Raw genomic sequence first — 20,819 nt, 5'->3', positions numbered from 1 at the left:
CATCAATCACTGTGTATCCTATCCAATGAAGAATAGAAGAAACCCTTCTTGTTACCCTTCATGTCCCTTGCTAGCTGCAACTCCAATTATACTTTGGCCTTCTTGATTTCACGTCCGCATGCTCGAGCAGTATATTTGTACTCCTCCCTAGTCATCTGTCCAAGCTTCCACTTCTTGTAAGCTTCCTTTTTGTGATGAAGTTCACTGAAGGTTTCTCTGTTATTTCTAGATATCTCTAGAAAGGTTGCATTCCCAATCCTGAAATTCTGTTGACACTGCTAGTCCTCACAGATGTTCAGAACAATCCTTTCCCACCCATCTGCATTGGTTTCCCAAGTCCAGAGACAGTGCCACATACTGTAGGAAAAGGTTCTTTGTTATCAACCACTCTGTATATTCCTCCTCTTCTTCATCCCCATCCTGGTTTCACTGCTGCTAAAGACCCTCTTGCTGCTGTAGGAGCTCTTCCACATCATGTGCTCAGTGATGCAGCTGGTCAAGTCCAAAGCCAAGCTCATTTGGCTTTGAGTGTTAAAATACATCTCAAAAGTCTCTGCATACGTGCAGTTGCCAACATAGCAATGCAAAGTGTTGTTGGGTCTGTACTGGTCAACAGCAATTTGAATATAGTGCTAGCACGCCCCTAAAGTTAGTATGGGTGGAGATGGATGAATTATGGGATTATTTAAAATTTTGAACTAGCCTGGCTTCCACTGTGTGTCCTGCAATGCACAGCCAGAAAAATCCAAGAATGCATGCTGCTCAGTAGCGAAACCAAGGAGCATGTAATACCTTCAATTTGCAGCATACTGCCACCAGGTGGACACACAGATGTACAGTGACAGAGGGCATGCAGTCCTGTATGCACACTAATACTGTAGCTTGTGTAATGCAGTGCTACGTCCTAAGACAAAAGCTGCAACACACCATAGACTGACTGATACCCATTGAGGAGTACACTGATTTGCCATGAATGTTTCAATGAGTTTTGTTAGTTTTTAGGTCAGGATAGATTAAAATTACTCATTACTGCTGCACTGCAAGAATGTTGATCAATTTTTATAGCTGACTTCAGTTGCAAAGTGTTTCTTCCTTATAGGTGTCTGGGTCTGCCCAGGATTTCTGTGTTGTGATGTAAAGGTGGCAGTGGAGTGATCAGAGCAAGGACGTGTCTACGCTACAAATACTACAGTGGCACATCTGTGGTGCTGTAGTGCACACAGTTACTGCAGTGATAGAATGGGTTTTTCCATTGCTGTAATTCATCCACCCTTTTGAGAAGTGGTAGCTAAATCAATGGAAGAATTCTTCTGTCAGTCTAGTGTTGTCTATACCAGGGCGAAGGTCAGCTTGCCTATTCAGGGGTGTGGATTTTTCATGCCACTGAGTGATGTAGCTAGGCTGACCTACATTTTAGGTATTGGCCAGGGCTGGGTGTTAAGTTTTCTGGTTTCTTTGGCAGTTCTTATCTTTGATAAAGTTCCTTCTTACCACCCCTGATGGTGCTGGAATGTCTCTTGCTCTTGCAAGTCCCTTTAAACATAGTGTTTTTTTCTTTGTTATAAGTGTATATAGTTGATTGTTAGCGTGCGTTAGTTGTAGAGTTTTAATAGATAGTGACCCAGTGACAGGACATGCCCCATTCCCTGGGGTTTGAATCCTGTGCTTCATGTAGGAAGCCTATGCCAAAGAGCGACCCACCTCAGAGTTGCCTTAAGCATATTGGGGAAGCTCACATCAGCGAGAAGTGTAAAACTTGCAAAAATTTTCACCCATGGACTAAAAAGGAATGGGACATATACGGCTCAAAGCCATTTTAATGGAGTCGGCACGAGCATTGGAACCTGGCTGCTCGGATTCTGTACCGAGCACCACAGCCTCAGCATGCAGTGCTCCTCTAGCACCTTCTTTCCAGCACCGATCACCATCTCCAGTACCGAAGAAGAGAAAGAAGGGTGCAGGGGACCAGGCGAGACCCTTGTTGGGCCGCTAATCCCCACAACCCCTGACGGGTCCCTCGCCATTGAGTTTCAACCCCAATACCAGGCCCGCCACTGACTCCAGGTAGCGGTAAAGGGCTACCTGTGCTGTCCACCCCGGAGGCCTTTCAGGCGATGAAGGACTTCCTGGTGATGCCAGTACCACCGACACCAAGGCAGAGCAGACCTCTGCACCGGGACCCGGCACCAACGCCATCGGGCAATCTTTTGAGGGGCAAGTCTGTACTGAGATCTGCACAGCAGTCGCCGTCTCCCAGGCACCGTTTGCCAGTGCACAGATGATCTGCTGACAGAAGACCCTGCTCTCCAGAGCAGCACAATGACAGGTGGGACTCACGTCATCCCAGCTCTCACATGAGGGAAGGAGTGCAGCACAGGGCCAGCCCAGCTCCCATTTGTGGAAAGGCTTAGCTCTGCTTCCCCCCACAGATTTTCCCCTCACTGCTTTGATTTGCCATAGTCCCTAGCTCTGCATCAGAATAAGTGTAGCATGAGCAGCTCATGTTAGAGGGCCATGAAACAGGCACCCCAAGAGCTTAAGCTTGTCAGCGTTCATGGTTCAAGAATCATGATTACATTATCCTGTCTTTCATCGTTCCTCTAATGAAGTGATATGCCTAGCAATCATTTTCATGTATCTGCATAGAGCATGCATGGAACTCCTTTCCCACATGTGATCACTTTATCCATAACAATTTCAATTCCTCTGTTTCCTCTTGGTATTTATAAGCATTTCTTGGTGCACTTCAGTATAGTATCTGACCATTGCATACAAATTAATTAAGCCTCACAACCCAAATTTCAGCCCAAATTGTTGAAGTTTACCTTGGCTACAGGGTGAAGGGTGATCCAATGAGTGCGTCTGATGTCAGATTAAGGAAAACATGTTTAGAAGCTGTGCTATTGGTCTAAGGATTTGGGCATAAGAGGAAGATGTTGGAAAAGGCAAAAAAAAGCCAGTGGTTCCGTACACTATACAGTTAGCAGGCCAGTACACATGCAATGGAATTTAACAAATGTTGAGAGGGGTAGAGATGGCCCAGTGGAATAGCTATCTCTGAGTAAGACAGCTGAATCTTTTAATTCAGTCAAAAGATAGAAATGAGAGCTCAAAGCAGACAAGAACATGAGCATTGTGGATTTTTTCTCCTAATATGTTTTGCTGTTTTATATGTTCAGGATTACTTGTTCTTTGAGTGATGATACATATTGTATTCTACTGAGGGGTTTACACATGCACTCCATGCATCCGGAGCCAGAGAATTTGAAAGTACTAGTGTCTGTTGGTTTTTGCATGCACCCTTGCTTTGCTTCATAATTTCGTCTGAGGTGATAAAGAGCAGGGCAGACTGTGACCACACCTTCAGTTCCTTCTCCGCACCGCATGGTCCGAGTTGGAGCTGATAGTGTCCTTTCGTCTGACGCACTTGAAAAGAACCCAAAACGCTGTTTTAGAATTGTACAGCGTTTTATTCTAGTTTTTATTGTTTTTACTGTAGTTTGTGTTTAGTAGGATCTTTTAGGAATTAAGAGACTTTGGGGACTCCATGTTCACTGGTACCCCCTCCAACCCAGCACCCATGCCTAGGTACTGGATTATGCTGACGATGCCGCGGTTCAAGATCTGTGCTTCCTGTCTACATTTGTTCTTGGTCAGTGACAAGCACGAACATTGCCTTTTACTGCTTGGGAGAAGCCCACATTTCATCTAGATGCAGTATCTGCTTCTCCTTCCCAAGCCATACCCGAGAAGGACTTGCTATCTGCCTCAAGAAGTGCCTCATGGAGGTTGCCTTGAGGCCGCAGTCAGATCCAGGCTGGAGATCCTCTCCCTCCCCACCCCCCTGAGAAACCCAGGAGCATGCCTCCTACCATGGTGCTTGAGTGTGGTTCTGCCGGTACCTGTACTACAGACCCCATGCAGGGGCCAAATTGGGAGGCAAGGAAGCATGTGCATAAGCATGGGAGTAAGTCTTCCTTCAGGCACAAGAAGTCTGATGTGTTTTCCATGAGTTCTAGCCACAGAGAAGCAGTGTGTTCCCAGGCTCACAAACACAACAAGAAGTCGAACAGACCGATGAATCTGTTGTTACTGATAACTGAGCCAAGCATGACTTCCAAGTTGGCACCCCTAACTCAAGGGAACTGCTGGTTCTGAAACAGTCCTCCATTCTGGCACTGAATCTTGCTATGGAGCATGTGCCACTAACATTGGGGAGGTTGGAAACGGGGCCTGGGCCTCATGAACTCTTTGCTGTGGGGGAAGCAAGGTTTCCCTGCCTTCTTCTATAGTTGGCGCCTAGGGAGATACGATCTCCAACCCGGGACTTACCTCAATCAGATTGTGCTTTCACCAATTCCCCTGCAGTTTGTATGATTCCACTAGTTCCAGTTCTGATGGTACTGTCATTTGAACTGGGGTCTGAGTTATCAACATTAGAGGACTTGGATGGAGCGCAGAGGCTGCCCATCCCCTACCACCATTATGAGTACTCTAATGGACTGCCAACTTCATGGCAGTACCTTCCATTTCCCCAGCAGAGAAGCCATTGGTATCCTACTCTGTGGGGCCCTCCACAGATCTGACGGACTCGTTCTATTGTCTGTACTGGGGGTCCTGGCCTTAATAGCCCATTCAGCAAGGGAGGATTCGCCCCTTTCCTTGCTTCGGGCATCCTTCAGTAGGTGTTCAGAACCAGTTTCAAGGATGAGCGGCTCAGTCTGTCTCTGTCAGTATGGGGGTGATTTGCATTGTCTTTTCCAGACACAGCTGTGTCCTCAGTCTCCTCCTTGCCTCCAGATTACTTTAGACAGTTCCAAGATCACCTACGCAGGGTGGCTGAGGATCTCCATATTTCACTGGAGGAAGTACAGGACAAATAGCATCAGCTTCTTGACATCCCTTGTGCCTTGCTACCAACCAGGGTTACTCTACCAGTCAATGATGCCCTTCTTCATCTGGCTCAAACTGTTTGGCACATAGAATCATAGAGTTGGAAGGGACCTCAGAGGTCATCTAGTCCAACCCCCTGCTCGAAGCAGGACTAACCTCAGCTATATCATCCCAGCCAGGGCTTTGTCAAGCCTCAGCTTAAAAACCTCTAAGGATGGAGATTCCACCACCTCCCTAGGTAACCTATTCCAGTGCTTCACCACCCTCCTAGTAAAAAACTTTTTCCTAATGTCCAACCTAGACCTCCCGCCCTGCAACTTGAGACCGTTGCTCCTTGTTCTGTCATCTGCCACCACCGAGAACAGCCTAGCCCCATCCTCCCTGGAACCCCGTTTCAGGTAGTTAAAGGCCGCTATCAAATCCCCCCTCACTCTTCTCTTTTGCAGACTAAACAAGCCTAGTTCCCTCAGCCTCTCCTCATAAGTCCTGTGCTCCAGCCCCCTAATCATTTTTGTTGCCCTCTGCTGCACTCTCTCCAACTTGTCCACATCCTGGCTGGCCACTTGTGCATCTACCCCCAAGGAGGCAGAAAACGGGTACTACATACTGGCTAAGGAGTCGTCATACTGTCACTAGAAAGAAGCACGTGGTTTATGGCTCTTGATATGCAGGATACCTATTTTCACATAGACGTCCATCCTACCCACAGAAGTTTCTTGAGTTTCACTGTAGGCGTTCAGCACTTCCAATAAAGGATCCTACTGTTCAGATTCACCACTGCTCCATGGGTCTTCATCAAAGTTTTCTCTGTATTAGTGGCCCGCCTCCGACATGAGGGGATCCTTATATTTCCCTATCTCAACAACTGTCTACTAGCAGTACAATCCAGGGAAGAGGCTTGGACTTTGACCTCCCTGTTACTCAGACTCTTGCCCCCGGGGAGGAAAGTGTAAATGTCAAAAAATCAGCTTTGGATCGCCCCCAGTCCCTGGATTTCATTGGGGCCTTCATCAATGCGATCTCAGCACAAGCCTACTTACTGAGGGACAGATTCCAGACCCTGCAGAAACTGGTTGCCAGAGTAATCAACAGTCCTTCCGTCCCAGTTAGGACTTGCCTATCCTTCCTTGGCCACATGGGATCCTGCACGTATGTCACCACCTTCTCTCGTCTCCGCCTTTGCTGTCTTCAGCTATTGCTCCAGGGAGCCTGTTTTCCCACGACATACCATGGACTTCCTGCTGAGAGTACCTCCTGAAGTACTCTCCTCCCTCCAATGATGGATAGTTGCAGGACCGGTCTGCACCAGGATACCCTTCCTTCCATCTTCCCTGGACACGCTGACCATCACAGATGCATCACTCACCGGATGGGGTGCCCACATGGGCGAACATATGACACAAAGGACTTGGACCCCTTGGTAATCCAGAATGCACGTCAGCATTGTGGAGCTTCGGGTAGCATGGAGGGTGCATATGAATGGAAGAAATGTACTGTCCTCATCATGTCCGACAACACCACCACCATTTATTACATCAACAAACGAGGGGGCACGAGGTCATTGGTGCTCTGTGCAGAAGCAATTCATCTACGGGATTGAGGCATTGCCCACAAGATCCTGTTGTTGGCGGCCTATCTTTCGGGACTCAAAGTGATTGCAGACTATCTCGGAGAAAACTTGTGACCAACCACGAATGGGAGTTCTACGACACCATAGTCAGTGACATTTTCAACCAATGGGGGACTCCGAACTGGGACCTCTTTCCTCCTACACCAACAGCAAATGTAACACATACTGCTCCGAAGGGGGACTCAGCACCCATTGTCAAGATGATGCTCTCGTCCTTTGCTGGTCGGACCAGATCAGCTACATCTTTCCCCTACTGCTGCTGCTGCCAATGGTCCTCCACAAGATCAAGTGAGAGAGGTCCACAGTTACTCACAGTTACTCTCATTGCCATGCCAGTTCTGGTTTCCCCACCTTCTCCGAATGTCAGCTCATCCCCTGCTTTCCCAAAACTTCTCATGCAACATGGCGGCAGGATCAGTAACATGATCCACAAATGCTTTACCTCAGAGTTTGGCTTTTGGATGGACATCTTTGCTAGAATGGAAATGTTTGTTGGCAATTCAGGACATCCTTTCAGGCAGCAGGAAAGAGTCCATGAGACATTCCTATTGGGCCAAGTGGCGCTTTGCCTCCTGGGCCCAACAGGCGTTCTGTCCCTGAGTATATGGACGTTCCCCTTCTTAAAGACTTTCTGTCCTTAAAAATGTTGCTCTTAATTCCATCAAGGTCCACATAGTGGTTATCAATGCCTTCTACTTCTCACCCCCATGGAAGGGCACTCTATGTTTACACATCTATTGACTACCAGGTTTTGGAAGTGTCTCCTCAGAACCTTTCCTCCAGTTCAACCTATTGCACCCCAACTGTATCTCAGCCTCATTCTCTCAACATTAATGAAATCGCCTTTCAAACCACTGGCTTTGTACTTCTTGTCCCTCCTTTCCATGATTCTAAGGAATGGTAGTAGGGAAAACAGCACAATAAAGATAATGGATTTCAAGAAGGCAGACTTTAGCAAACTCAAGGTGTAGGTAGGTAAGATCTCATAGGAAGCAAGTGTAAGGGGGAAAAGAAGTTCAAGAAAGTTGGCAGTTTTTCAAAGAGACATTATTAAGGGCACAAGAGCAAACTATCCCACTGCCTAGGAAAGACAGGAAGTTTGGCAACAGACCACCCTGGCTTAACCAGGAGATCTGAAACTCAAAAAAGAGTGCTACAAAAAGTGGAAACTAGGTCAAATTATGAAGGGTGAATATAAACAAATAACACAAGTATGTAGGGACAAAATTAGAAAGACCAAGGCACAAAATTAGATTAAATTAGCTAGACACATAAAGGGTAACAAGAAAACATTATACAAATACATTAGAAGCAAGAGGAAGACCAAGGACAGGGTAAGCCTGTTTATTCAATGAGGGGGGGAAAATATCAGAAAATGTGGAAATGGCAGAAGTGCTAAATGACTTTTTTGTTTGCTACTAAACTTTTTGGTGAAAACACAATCGGACATCTAACTTAATGAATACCAATGAAAATGGGGTAGGCTCAGAGGCTCAAATAGGAAAAGAATACGTTAAAATTACCTAGACAAGTGAGATGTCTTCAAGTCACCAGGGCCTGATGAAATCCATCCTAGAATACTCAAGGAGCTAACTGAGGGGATATTTGAGCCATTAGTGATTATCTTAGAAAAGGCATGGAAGACTGGAGAGATTCCAGAAAACTGGAAAAGGGAAAATATAGAGCCAATCTATAAAAAGGGGAATAAGGAAAACCCTGGGGAATTAGACCAGTTAGCTTAACTTCAGTACCCGGAAAGATAATGGAGCAAATGATTAAGCATTTGCCTAGAATATTAATAAGGTGATAAGTAACTGTCAGCATGGATTTGTCAAGAACAAAACGTGCCAAACTAACCTGACAACTTTCTTTGACAGAGTAACAAGCCTTGTGGTTGGGGGGAAGCAGTAGATGTGCTGTATCTTGACTTTAGTAAGGCTTTTGATATTTGTCTTGCATGACTTTCTTATAAGCAAACTAGGGAAATACAACCTAGATTGAGCTACAGTAAGGTTGGTTCATAACTGGTTGGAAAACCGTTCCCAGAGAGTAGTTATCAGTACTTCACAGTCAAGTTGGGAAGGGCATATTGAGTGGGATTCCACAGAGATCAGTTCTGGGTCTGGTTCTGTTCAGTATCTTCATCAGTGATTTAGATAATGGCATTAAGAGTACCTTTATAAAGTTTACGGATGATACGAAGCTGGGAGGGGTTGCAAGTGCTTTTTAGGATAGGATTAAAATTCAAAATGATCTAGACAAACTGGAGAAATGGTCTGAAGTAAATAGGATGAAATTCAATCAGGACAAGTGCAATGTACTCCACTTAGGAAGGAACAGTCAGTTGCACACATACAAAATGGGAAAGGCTGCCTAGGAAGGGATACTGTGGAAAAGTGTGTGTGTGTGTGTGGGGGAGGGGGGTCATATTGAATTGCAAGCTAAATAGGAGTCAGTATTGTAACACTGTTACATTCCAGCATGATGTTTGTTTTTTTTTGCATTGGCTGGAATGTTGTAAGTAACACATGAGAAGTAAATCTTCCACTTTACTCGACACTGATTAGGCCTCAACTGGAGTTTTGGGTCCAGTTCTAGGTGCTATATTTCAGGGAAGATGTGGACAAATTGGAGAAAGTCCAGAGAACAGCAAGAAAATGATTAAAAGTCTTGAAAACATGACCTATGAGGAAAGATTGAAAAAATTGGCTTGTTAAGTCTAGAGAAGAGAAGACTGAGGGGAAACCTAAGTTTTCAAGTATATAAAAGGTTGTTACAAGGAGGAGGGAAAAAATTGTTCTTATTAACCTCTGAGGATAGGACAAGAGGAAATAGGCTTAAATTGCAGCATGGGCTGTTTAGGTTGGACATTAGGAAAAAACTTCCTAACTGTCAGAGTAGTTAAGCACCAGAAAAATTGCTTAGGGAGGTTGTGGGATCTCCGTCATTGGAGATTTTTAAGAGCAAGTTGGACAGACTTGCAGTAGAGGTGCTTTTTGTAAAAGGGTTCCGCACAATTCTACAGCACTGTAATATGCTCTGCTGTTTCATAAAGACAGAGATGTGACTACATAGCCGAGTGTGTTTCCAAAAGCTCAAATGAAAATCTGAAAGATTGCATAGCTGTTAGAAGGAAGAAAATGGCGTCTGTTTCTGAAGCAACCAGTTTGTGCTATCGGGTCATTTTGATTGGGTTTTTGCAGGCGCCTCAGTGTATTTTTATATTGTGACTGTCTGTGTGGAAGGGCTGTGAGAATATTTGTTTATTGTCCAGCATTCTGTGAGATTTCATTAGAAAAAGTGCATTAAATAATTTTCAAAGTTAGATGATTATTCTCTTCACAGAGAGAGAATTTTGCTATATGTAACTGATCCTGCTATACCTTTTTTCCCAGTAATATGAACAACTTGTACTTGAGATGTTAAAACTTTCTCCATTTTGCTTTGTGTGCAGTCCTTAAAAACAAAACTTAGACTGGGTCAGTGTTGTGAATATGATATAAAAACCTAGACAGATGACTGACCTTTAAGGGCCTGAGACAGGCCAGAATTGCTTATTTACATTGCATACAAAATAAAATCACTAGTTTCTGTAATCTAAAACTAGCAAAACAAGAGCATTCTGTGTGTAAGCCTCTAATTTCTGACTCTTGGGATAAATTCAGGAATAGGAGGATGTTGGAAAGTTGGGACGATAGGTACCTGCGTAACAAGAGGAGCAATAGCAGTAGGGAGTTGGAGAGTGCAGCGAAGAATTGTTCAGGATGGGTTCAGGATTTGAGTTATGGCATTAATAGGCAGATGTTGGCAGAGAGGTAGACAGGTGGGGAGCAGAGGGAGCACTGCTGCAGAAGCATACTATTCTTGTAGGGAGAAATGCCATGTATCTTGAGAGAGGGACTGCGCTGGGTTGTTGGAGTTGCTTGTTGTCTGCTGCCCGCTGATGTGGAGGGGCTATGTCTGCAGCAGGCTGGGGGGCAGAGCTGGGAGATGTTTGAGGAGGGAGGAGCCCAGAAGAATTCTCTAGAATGAAGGTGTTTGTAGGGCACTATCAGGACCAAAGGGTTAGTGCTGAGAATCCGGGATGGAGTAGGTAGATTTCCTGGAACCATTAGTTGAAATCCAGGCAAGGTCATTTCACTTCTCTGTATCGCTTTGATGTAGGTAACTTGGCTTCCCTGTCATTTGCAGTGTGTACATGTGTTTGTGTGTGAGAAAGGTCTCATGATGATGTCTCAAACACAACTGCCGGCACTGTTGTTTCAGGTGGTGGTGGTGCGATTAGTTGAGAGGGAGGACAAAGTGTGCTCTTAGGCCCCGGGAGTCCCAATCTCAAACTCTGATTCACCCCTTTGGAGAGAGGGAGGCTGCTATGCCCCTTATGGACTGAGCCATGGTTGGCAGTTATGCCATCTGTAAAATCAGGGTGACTGTGTGTAATGACTTCCTTCAAACACCACGGTTAAAAGGCATTATCTAAGTACAAAATGTACTACAGTGCTAGCCCATAGTCTAGATGGCTTTTATGGATTTAATGAAAACCTTTTACACAGATCTCTCTTGTGTTTTAAGCATTTTCAATCACTTGTTTGAGAGTATTTAAATACCATTCTGGAAGCACAGGAGATCTATGATGTAAACTTATCATGCAACTTGATAAAGCTCTAAAATGGGATTCTTCATCACATACAGTAGGATTCCAAGTTTTAAACATGCTGTAGTGCTATTCAGTGTAAAGACCCATTTGCTATGTTTTTTTCTCTTACACTTGTCTTCTACTGTGAGATCAATGAAGAACTTTTATCAGAACAAGTAGGTTGAATTTTTGCAAAGAACCAGATAATTCTCATACTAGAAATAAGTTCTTATATTGTAATGTGGATTTTTCAAGTCTTGGGTGAAATTCTTCTATGAATCACACTTGCCACCCAAGTATGCTGTAGTAGTGGTATTCCTGCATATAACTGAGGGTATGTCTATACTGACGGCGGCAAAGTCGTCGCCGCTGCCAGATTGATTTTTCTGGATCGATTGAGTGGTTAGTGTAGACCCGCTCAATCGATCAGGAAGTCAACTGCGTAAATCCACCCCCTCAAGTGGTGTAGCGCTACGTTGACGGGAACGCGGTTCCCATTGGCGCAGTGCAGTGAAGACACCGCGCAGAAGGGAAGCACAGCAGTCGACGGGAATTACGCACCCGGCAATTTGGCGGCAGTCGATGGGAAAGTGTAGACCAGGGCTGAGCGAGTGTAGCATGGTCCAGTTTACAGCAGATTAAGTTAATTATCAAAGTTATACTGGGCTTTCACCATGCTGAAATGTGGTTTGTTTTTGTTCCCCCCCCCCCCCCCCCCCCCCCCAGTCTGCCAATACACTTTCGACAAGACCAAGCAGTGCATCGGTACTATGACTATCGAGATAGACTTTTTGCAGAAGAAGAGCATTGACGCCAACCCGTATGATACAGACAAGATGGCAGCTGAATTCATCCAGCAGTTCAACAACCTGACTTTCTCAGTAGGACAACAGGTGTGTGCATTCGTTGCTGTAGCTTCCATCCAACTCTAGTTCTTGAGGTGACAAATATACAGTTGGTAGGTTCTGTATTATGAAATCTTAAGGAATGGTTAACCAGACTGTTTGTATTGCTGAGCATTCCCATCACTTTGAGCAGAGGACGTCTCTCCCTGTCAGAGGATGTCCGTAACATAAGTGCTTCATTATCCATAGGGAGAACTTCAGTAAAGTGGTGTACGAAACTTGAATTTTCCATAGCCTTTCCCCATAAAGAAAATCAAAGCCTTTTGAGATCTGGGTTCTGGTCCCAACTTGATGTAACTGGATGCAACTCTTGTGTGACTCTGGGCAACTCACTTAATCTCTTTGTGCCTCAGTTTCCCAGCAGTAAAATGGGAACATTTACTGGTCTTGCAAGGTGGTTGAGAGTTAATCTATTGTTTATAAAGCACTTTGAGATCCTCAGATGGAATGCCATAGAGTTGCAAACATTTATTACTACTTTAAGGTATTGGTTTAAATGTTCTGTTATGAAATAAGTGTTTGACCAAGGTTCTGTTATGTTCCTGAGGAGAAAGTGGCTTTTAGGAATCCTTACTGTTTGCTAAGTACTATAATTGTGCTCAGTTCTGTATAGAGGAGAAGACCGAGAACTGTAATAAACCAGTCTGCAGATAAGGACATTCTAAACTATCTTTTCCCTAAAATATAGATCCATGGTTTCCTGCAGTTTTCCCCTATCTGTCTCCTGTGATGTTTTATTAGGCAAATAACTGTTGGCTGCTGGCCAGTTTTAAATTTGTCCATCTTTGAAGAATTGTATTGCAAAATGTGAAATGTTTTGTGCTGTAGAGTAGGATTTCAATTCTCTTGACTAGTTGGGACAGGAGTGGACTAATTTTTTTTCAGTCAACTATTTGCTTAAGGTTTTGTCCTCTCTCAAATCCTATTCCTCTCCCTTTTAACCTACTCCCATCAAAGTCCCTCGCTTATTTTTTAACAAGTTAAATTAATTGTTTTCTTCTTTCCCTCCTTCCACAGCTTGTGTTCAGTTTCAATGATAAACTTTTTGGCCTGTTGGTGAAGGATATTGAAGCCATGGATCCTAGCATTCTCAAAGGGGAGCCTGGCACAAGCAAAAAACAAAAGGTAGGGACGATGAAATTCATGCGAAAAACTAACCCCAAAGAAATGGGTCTTATTCTCTTCTTATGCTCATCAACTTTACTGATATGCTTGGGATGGAAATGCACAGTTAAGGTTTCCAAATAACTGTTATTTGTTAGGGTAGTTGTTGCCCATTGACACCTGCTTTGTTACAGGTTTTACTTAGTTTTGAGGGAGTGTTCACTCCCTGTCCTTCCCTTCTTTTTTTTCTCCTTTGGGGGAAATAACCTTTCATTTTGGGTGTTAGTCTCTCACTCCAAATCACCCAGTTTCAAATACTGTCCCTCTTGAGAGGGATCGGTCTTTCTTAATGATGGACACACTTAGTGTCTGTCCCCTTGAAATGCAGTGTGTGCACGTCCTTTTCAAAAAGTTCATTGCCATCCAGGGAAGCAAGACTCAAAATGTACCTTCTTGACTGCTCCATGCGGCCAGCCTTGTACCTGGGCCCTTCCACTGTATAACTGTCAACTGGATTGAATAGTGCCCCCTTGACCTCTGCCTCCATTAGTTCAAGAGCACGGCCAGTCAGGTTTGCCTTGACTGGGACTCTGGTAGGAAAATATCAAGAAAGACACCCACTTCCCTCATGAAGCTGGAGTCACGTCTCCTCATAAGTCTTCTAATAAAGAGGTCTAAATCATTTCTCTGCTCCTGTGCCAAGGAGACTTCATGGCCTGGTTTGAGCACCTGCAGAGCTTTCGTGGAGCATGGTATCGACCAGTCAGTACTGATATCCAGAGGACCAATGCCCATTATGGGTACCAAGACTTTTGATATGGAGGTCTCTGTGGCGTCACAGAGGTCAATCCTTAAATCTCTGACTGACAGAAGCTGGAACTGGATGATGGGATGGGTCACTCAATAATTGCCCTGCTCTGTTAATTCCTTTGCAGCATCTGGCTCTGGCCACTGTTGAAAGACAGGACGCTGGGCTTATTGTCCTTAACTCTGCTGGCCATAGATTTCTCCTTGTATCCCTTTGCTTTCCTTATGAATTTTCTGCAGTTCCTAACATCATTTTATATTCATTACTATCGGCTTCCCCTTTGTTCCATTTGCTACATATTATTTTTTTTAAATGTTATAGCTACCTTCACTTGCCCTCTCAACCTGGTTGGTTTTTTAACCAATACAGCATTCTTTCTCAATTGTGGGCTTTTGGGCATCTAGTAAGATGTTCTTAAATGACTCTCAATTATTGTTCACACTTGTCTGATTAAATTCTTTCTCCCAACTGATTTGGCTCATAATTGTTTTCAGTTTTGTGAAATTGGCCCTGTTAAAGCACTAAGTTTACATGTTACTGGTGTAGACTTTTTATTCTGCTTGCACATTCTACATTTAAAAGATATTGCTACAGGGTGTCACTAAGAATAGTGTTAAGGAAGAATGAGAGATGCCTCTAACATGACTTATTTAGTATTTACTTGCAAGCAAATCCCTTTTGTAATGGAGCTTGTTTGCTACTGTCTCCTGCCTCTGTTCAGGGACTTTCTAGGAAGCATCCAGAGAAGAATAATTTGAAGTTGAGTCTGATATTAGGGTTTAATTATTTTTGTTTCCTTCCACACAGATTGATGTGGGTCTGGTTGTTGGGAATAGTCAAGTTGCATTTGAAAAGGCCGAGAACTCCTCTCTCAATCTGACTGGTGAGTTCTTCCAAATCCAAGAACAATAATAGACCATCTAAATTCCCAGCTGTGTTAGCCTTCTAACCACACTACACTTGTTGGCCTAATTTTCAGACATACTAAGCACCAGCAGCTGCAGTTGTGGACAACAGCAGCTGCTGGCATTTGATTCTGAAAATGAGACCCTGATATGTAAACACTGAAGCTAACAAGTCTAACGAGTATTTTTTTTTTTTTTTTTTAAATTTTTACTTTAAATAATCTGGAATTGACTTTTCTCTATTCACAGCCAGAGTGGAGCAATTTAAATGAAGGTGATTTAAACCACTTTATTTAAAAAAAAATTGATTTAAATCTGGTTGAGGGTTTGTAAAAGCTAATCTGAAAAATTTGTGCTATTGAAACTTCAGATTAAAATATATAATGAATTAATTATACATTTTATTATTTTACATGACACAACTGATAATAGACTCATATTAATTTTTACAAAACTGCTATAGACAAAAACCAAAATATTGAAAACTAAAGCCCCCTACCATGCAAATACTTAAGCAGGTATGAACTTTATTCCTGTGAATAGTCCCACTGATATCAATGGATATACTGATGTGCTAGAAGTTAAGCATATGCATAAGTGTTTTCAGCGAAAGGAGCTAAAATTGTATTTTATTAAAAAGCCTCTTAGTGGTATAAAATGTCCCTTCAAAGCAAAATTGCTTCAGTGTTAACAATGAAAAATTATTAGGACCCTGAATCCATTAACAGAGTTACTGTATTTATACATGCAGGCCAAAATTTTCAAAACCAAAAGCCTAAAATTAGGTTCCTAATTGCTTTTGAAAGTCCCACCCTGTAGTGCCTCGAAGCACAAGTCCTATTGACTTTGGAGCAAAAGTTCCATTCTCTTCAAACTGCAAACTATAAGAAGAGTATGGTGGAAGCATTTCAGCTTTCTTGACTTGTGAAAGTTCAATCTATTGGACAGTGGTGTTGGTTGCAAATATAGTACAGTGTATTTGCCTGTCAATTTCACTCTGAGTTTGTTGTTGTCACAATAAGGGTGTTAATGAGGCCCTGGACTTGTCTTTTAAAGACAGATGAGGATTTTAAGTATGAAACTTATTGGCAGAAAAAAATCTATGTAAAATCTGAAATTCTACTAGCAATTAGGGAACTAAACAAGTATAAAACATCCATTTTTAGAATCTTAAGTTACTAAATAGGAAGAAAGTAAAGAACTAGCAACATGTAAATAAAACATCTGAATTAAATAAATTTATTTTTGCATCATGTTGATGAAGGAGGTATGTTTAGTTTGGCTCAAGTTCTGAAGCATCTAATTTTAACCTTAGTGATAGGAGAAAACATAGCCCTATGAATTCCAATGGGCTACACGTTTAATATTACACGTTTAATATTTCTGAAAATGTGAATTTGCACACTAATCAGTGTTTGCTACATTGTCCAACAGCCTGTTGGTGCCTCAGTACCATGGTGAGAGTGCCTTAAAAATGCATTTATTTATTGAGTCTTGGAAGTACCTCTAAAGTATCAGCTGATGTGTTAAATAGCTGGAACTAAAAATTCAAACGAACCAGTGTTTCTCTGAAAATGATAGAGGAGATACTGGAATGTATAGTAAATTACAAAAGGAAGAAAACCTGTGTTTAAAAGAATATTCACGTTGCATGTTCAAGCACTCAAAAGTTAGGAAATGCATGAATTAAGGCTGCCCATGCAACCTTAATTTGGCCCCCTTGTATGTATGCATGCATGCATTTGGTCATCCTTAATGACGTATCACATGCTGGGATTTTGTTTCTATAGGATGCTTTCTCAGTGCACACAGTCGACAGAGTTCACTGAATGTGTAGCTATTCAAAATTTTCTTTTATCCTCATCAGTGTGGCCTCAGGCCTTAATTACTGAGCTGCATAAATGGTAATAAATTTAATTTCACAACACTTCTGTGAAATTAGGTGGTGGTATTATCCCCATTTGATGCACTAAAGTTAAAGCCAAAGTTTTGAAGTGCCCAATAATTTTGGGTGCCCAGTTTGACAGTTAAAGCCTGATTTTTCAGAACATTTAGAATTTTTATAGCACATGATATTTTCAAAGCACAGCTGTCACTGGTTTCAATTGCAACTGTGAATGCTCAGTACTTCTGCAAACCAGACCCAGGTGTCAGGAGTTGGACACGCACAATTACTGACCACTTATGAAAACTTTTGTTTGTGACTTGTTTGCCATCATGCATGAACTCTGGCAGAGGACAGGATACAGAAACTACTTCTCTGGGGTGACATTCAACTTCCTTAACCATGAGCCTGTCCTTTTCTCTTGCAGTCCTCTGCTTAATTCACTACACACATTCCAACTTTTGGAAGAAACAAAGCAGATGTCCTACACTCTGCCACGTCATAGGCTATAGAAGTGTGAATCATTCTCTGGATACAGTACATCCTGTGCACTGAGTAAGGCAGGGGTCCTGTGCAGGAAGAAATAGTATGTGACCATGTAATTAAAGACTAGATCATAAAGCATATACTTAGGGGGCTGAATTAAAGTTGAAGAGGCAATCACTACACATTCAATAGAGAAGGAATTAAATCAAATCCACGTCATTCACAATACAGGTTTGTAGGACAGCGTAAAGGAGAAATGTACAAACTATTCAACTTACTGTAGCATGGCATGCAACAGTGTTTTGCTAGCCTAATGTTTGGGATCACAGTTGATCAGAGCCCTGCAAGTTATTTCATAGCATGCTTCTGTCTGGAGTGTGGACTAGCAGAGCAGAGCACTAGGAACTGGGATTCTTGGCCCTGTCCCTACTTCAGTGCCCATGAACAAGTCACTTAATCTTTTTGTGCCTCAGTTTACTTATCTGTCAAACTGACACCTCATTATTTGCCACCTTAATTGGTATGTTATAAGGCTTAATTGTTTAATGTACTTTGAAAGCCACTGATAAAAGGGAGAAAGAAGAGGAGCAGAATATGGACGCTGGACTTCAGAAAAGCAGACTTTGACTCCCTTAGGGAACTGATGGGCAGGACCCCCTGGGAGGTCAGTATGAGGGAGAAAGGAATCCAAGAGATCTGGCTGTATTGAGGGTGTAGAAACAAACCTTCCTGATGTACAAAAAGAATAGCAAATATGACAGGCGACCAGCTTGGCTTAACAGAGAAATCTTCGGTGAGCTTAAACACAAAGAGGAAGCTTACAAGAGGTGGAAACTTGGTCAGATGACCAGGGAGGAGTATAAAAATACTGCTTGAGCATGTAAGAGTGCAATCAGGAAGGCCAAAGCACAATTGGAGTTGCAGCTAGCAAGGGATGTGAAGGGTAACAAGAAGGGTTTCTACAGGTACGTTAGCAACAAAAAGGAATACTGGCTAAAGTGTGGGCCCCTTACTGAATGGGGGAGACAGCCTAGTGACAGATGATGTGGAAAAAGCTGAAATACTCAATGCTTTTTTTAGCCTCTGTCTTCACAGATAAGGTCAGCTCCCAGACTACTGCACTGGGCGCATCATATGGGGAAAAAACAGGTTCTTCTTTGAGAGCTTGTTTATATTGATTCCATGCTAGGTGTGTGTGCACCCATGTTCACGGTCAGTGGAATTTTTTGCCTTAGCAGTATCTGTAGGGCTGGTGCTCATGTGCTGGTATATGAAGTGCCACCAGCCCTATGCCACCTCAGATCCTTCTTCCCACTCATGAAGGTTACTGGAACACGCTCTCCCTCTCTCTTGCAATCGCAAGTGCGGTAGATTGTCTACCTAATTAGTTGTACATAATTTATTGCCGTAGTTTTATTATTTAGTATATATAGTTAGAAATTAAGTAGTAGTTGTAGTTCCATTATGGGCGTTTGCCTGGGAAGCAGGGCATGCACCATTCCATGGGCTTCAAACCGTGTGCTGCCTGCCACAAACCCTTTCCACTCAATGATCTCCACGACAGCTGCCTTAAGTGCGTGGGAGAAGCACATAGAAAGGACAAGTGTCGGATCTGTAAGGGCTTCAAACTGAGGATGAAAAAAGACAGCAGTTTCTGCCTGAAAGCTCTACTTATGAAGGCGGTGCTGAGATCGGTCTCTGAACCACCCTGTGCTGACTCGGTGCCAAGCACATCGGCATCAGTACAGAGTGCTGCACTGGCACTGCCACCCTCTCAACGCCGCTCCACTTCTCCAACTCCAAGGAAGAGGCAGAAGAAGCATTCAGATAGGAGACGTTTCCCTGCCCCTAAAAAGGACAAAAAAGCGGAGTCGGGCACAGGATCTCTGCAGGGCCAGTTGCACTCGTTGGAGTGGCAGGATCTGATTTCCTCACCAAGGGCACTGAACCCAATGAGGGAGCCGTTGCCGACCCCAGGGAGTGGAAGGGGGCCTCTATATATAGTGGTGCTGTCAACACTGGAGGCACTTCAGGCAACAAGGGACCTGATGGTTCTGCCACTTCCTCCCATTCCTAGGCGCCCCTTGGTGCTGGAGCCAATAAGAGCCCAGGTTTCCAAAAGGAAGCCTTTGATGGGTCCACCACAATGGGCGCTAGAGAGGTGTCGCTCCCCTGAATCTCTGTGCTGGTCATCTTCACGGAGGGAATCTCCACCCTCATGGCACCGATCCCTGAGATCATGTTCACGATCCATGGCACAAAGACACTCGTCCCTGGAAGGGCAGCACTGATTCCAGTCTCCCTGATACCAATCCTCTTCCTGTCATCGCTCACCGGCAACGCAGTACTGAGCACAAGATACCTGGCACTGATCCTCAGTGCCTTGCACTCCGACACCGAGCTATTCATCGCACTGATGATCATCTGAGCGGCACCACTCTCGTGAAGCCCAGCACCACTCTCCAGCATCACGGAGCAGCCGGCTGGAAGCACCGTCAACTCCACCCTGGTTCCCGGGAGGACGATCCCTCCTCCTCAGATTCAGAAGGAGATCCTAACCCGTGCCCCGGTCATCACCAATCTAGGGCGCAAATTCTGCCTGCAGCCGTGGGCTGGCCACAGGGCCAGTGGCCAGTAAACTGGCCATATTGGAACCCATGGGCAGTCCTCAGGGCACCGGGCCCTTCTCCTACCAGTCATCTTGGAGACACTCTGTGGTGCTAGTGGCCCAAGAATAAGGTCAGTATTCGGTGTCTGACCCAGGCTCCAGAGTCCAAGATATAGCTATTGCTGCAGCCCCCATACAAGAGGAGTAAATATCACCCCCTTCCCAGATTTTACCATCCCTTATCTTCAGGACCCTTAGTCCTGTTGGATGATTTTTGAGCCCACTCAGAACTCCTCAGGCAGGCGGCATCCAGCTTAGGTCTAGAGGCAGAGGAGATCAAGGAGCCCACGGACAATCTATTTGATGTGCTGGCAGCCCAGGTAACACTGCCAGTACATGAAGGCATTCTCAAGGTGGTCAAGTTCTTGTGGCAAACACCATCTTCCCTGCCATCAACTTCACAGAGGGCCAAGAAAAAATATTATGTCCCAGCCCAAGGCACTTGAATATCTCTTTTCGCCCCTGCCCCCAGGATCCTTGGTGGTGGCAGCCACAAATGAGCAGGACAGGCAGGGTCAGGTGAGCTCCACCCCCAAAAATAAAGGCCCCAAGAAACAGGTCCCTTTTGGGAGAAAAGTTTATTCTACGGCCAGTCTTCAGCTCTGAATATCTAACCAACATGCATTGCTGGGGAGAGATAATTATAATATTTGGTACTTCCTGACAAAATTTAAAAACTTGTTGCCTCATGAGTCGGGGCAGGACTTTGCTGCGATCCTAGAGGAGGACAAAACAGTAGCCATAACCGCCTCAAAGATGGCAAAGGATGCAGCAGATTCGGCTGCAAGATGAATGGTCTTGACAGTCTCTATGCGTCGATCTTAGTTGCAGTCCTCGGGATTGTCCCAAGAAGTACAGCAGTCCATCTAGGACCTTCCTTTTGAAGGCAATGCTCTGTT

At 44.0% G+C, this 20,819-nt stretch overlaps 1 protein-coding gene across 3 annotated transcripts in view; it reads left to right on the top strand.

Annotated features, from left to right (window-relative positions):
* NSF (N-ethylmaleimide sensitive factor, vesicle fusing ATPase) overlaps positions 1 to 20,819 on the top strand; it is a 170,988-nt gene that overhangs the window by 59,128 nt on the left and 91,041 nt on the right. For all 3 annotated transcript variants that reach the window (XM_067556201.1, XM_067556200.1, XM_067556202.1), the window contains exons 5-7: positions 11,886 to 12,052; positions 13,082 to 13,189; positions 14,784 to 14,859. In XM_067556201.1, coding sequence (XP_067412302.1) covers positions 11,886 to 12,052; positions 13,082 to 13,189; positions 14,784 to 14,859 — 351 coding nt within the window. The remainder of the gene's footprint in view (positions 1 to 11,885; positions 12,053 to 13,081; positions 13,190 to 14,783; positions 14,860 to 20,819) is intronic.

The sequence above is a fragment of the Emydura macquarii genome, unplaced genomic scaffold, assembly GCF_026122565.2.
Source record: "Emydura macquarii macquarii isolate MOO-44397 ecotype Brisbane River unplaced genomic scaffold, CSIRO-AGI_Emac_v2 contig_1692, whole genome shotgun sequence".
Taxonomy (NCBI): domain Eukaryota; kingdom Metazoa; phylum Chordata; order Testudines; family Chelidae; genus Emydura; species Emydura macquarii.
This window is presented reverse-complemented; position numbering and strand designations above follow the sequence as displayed.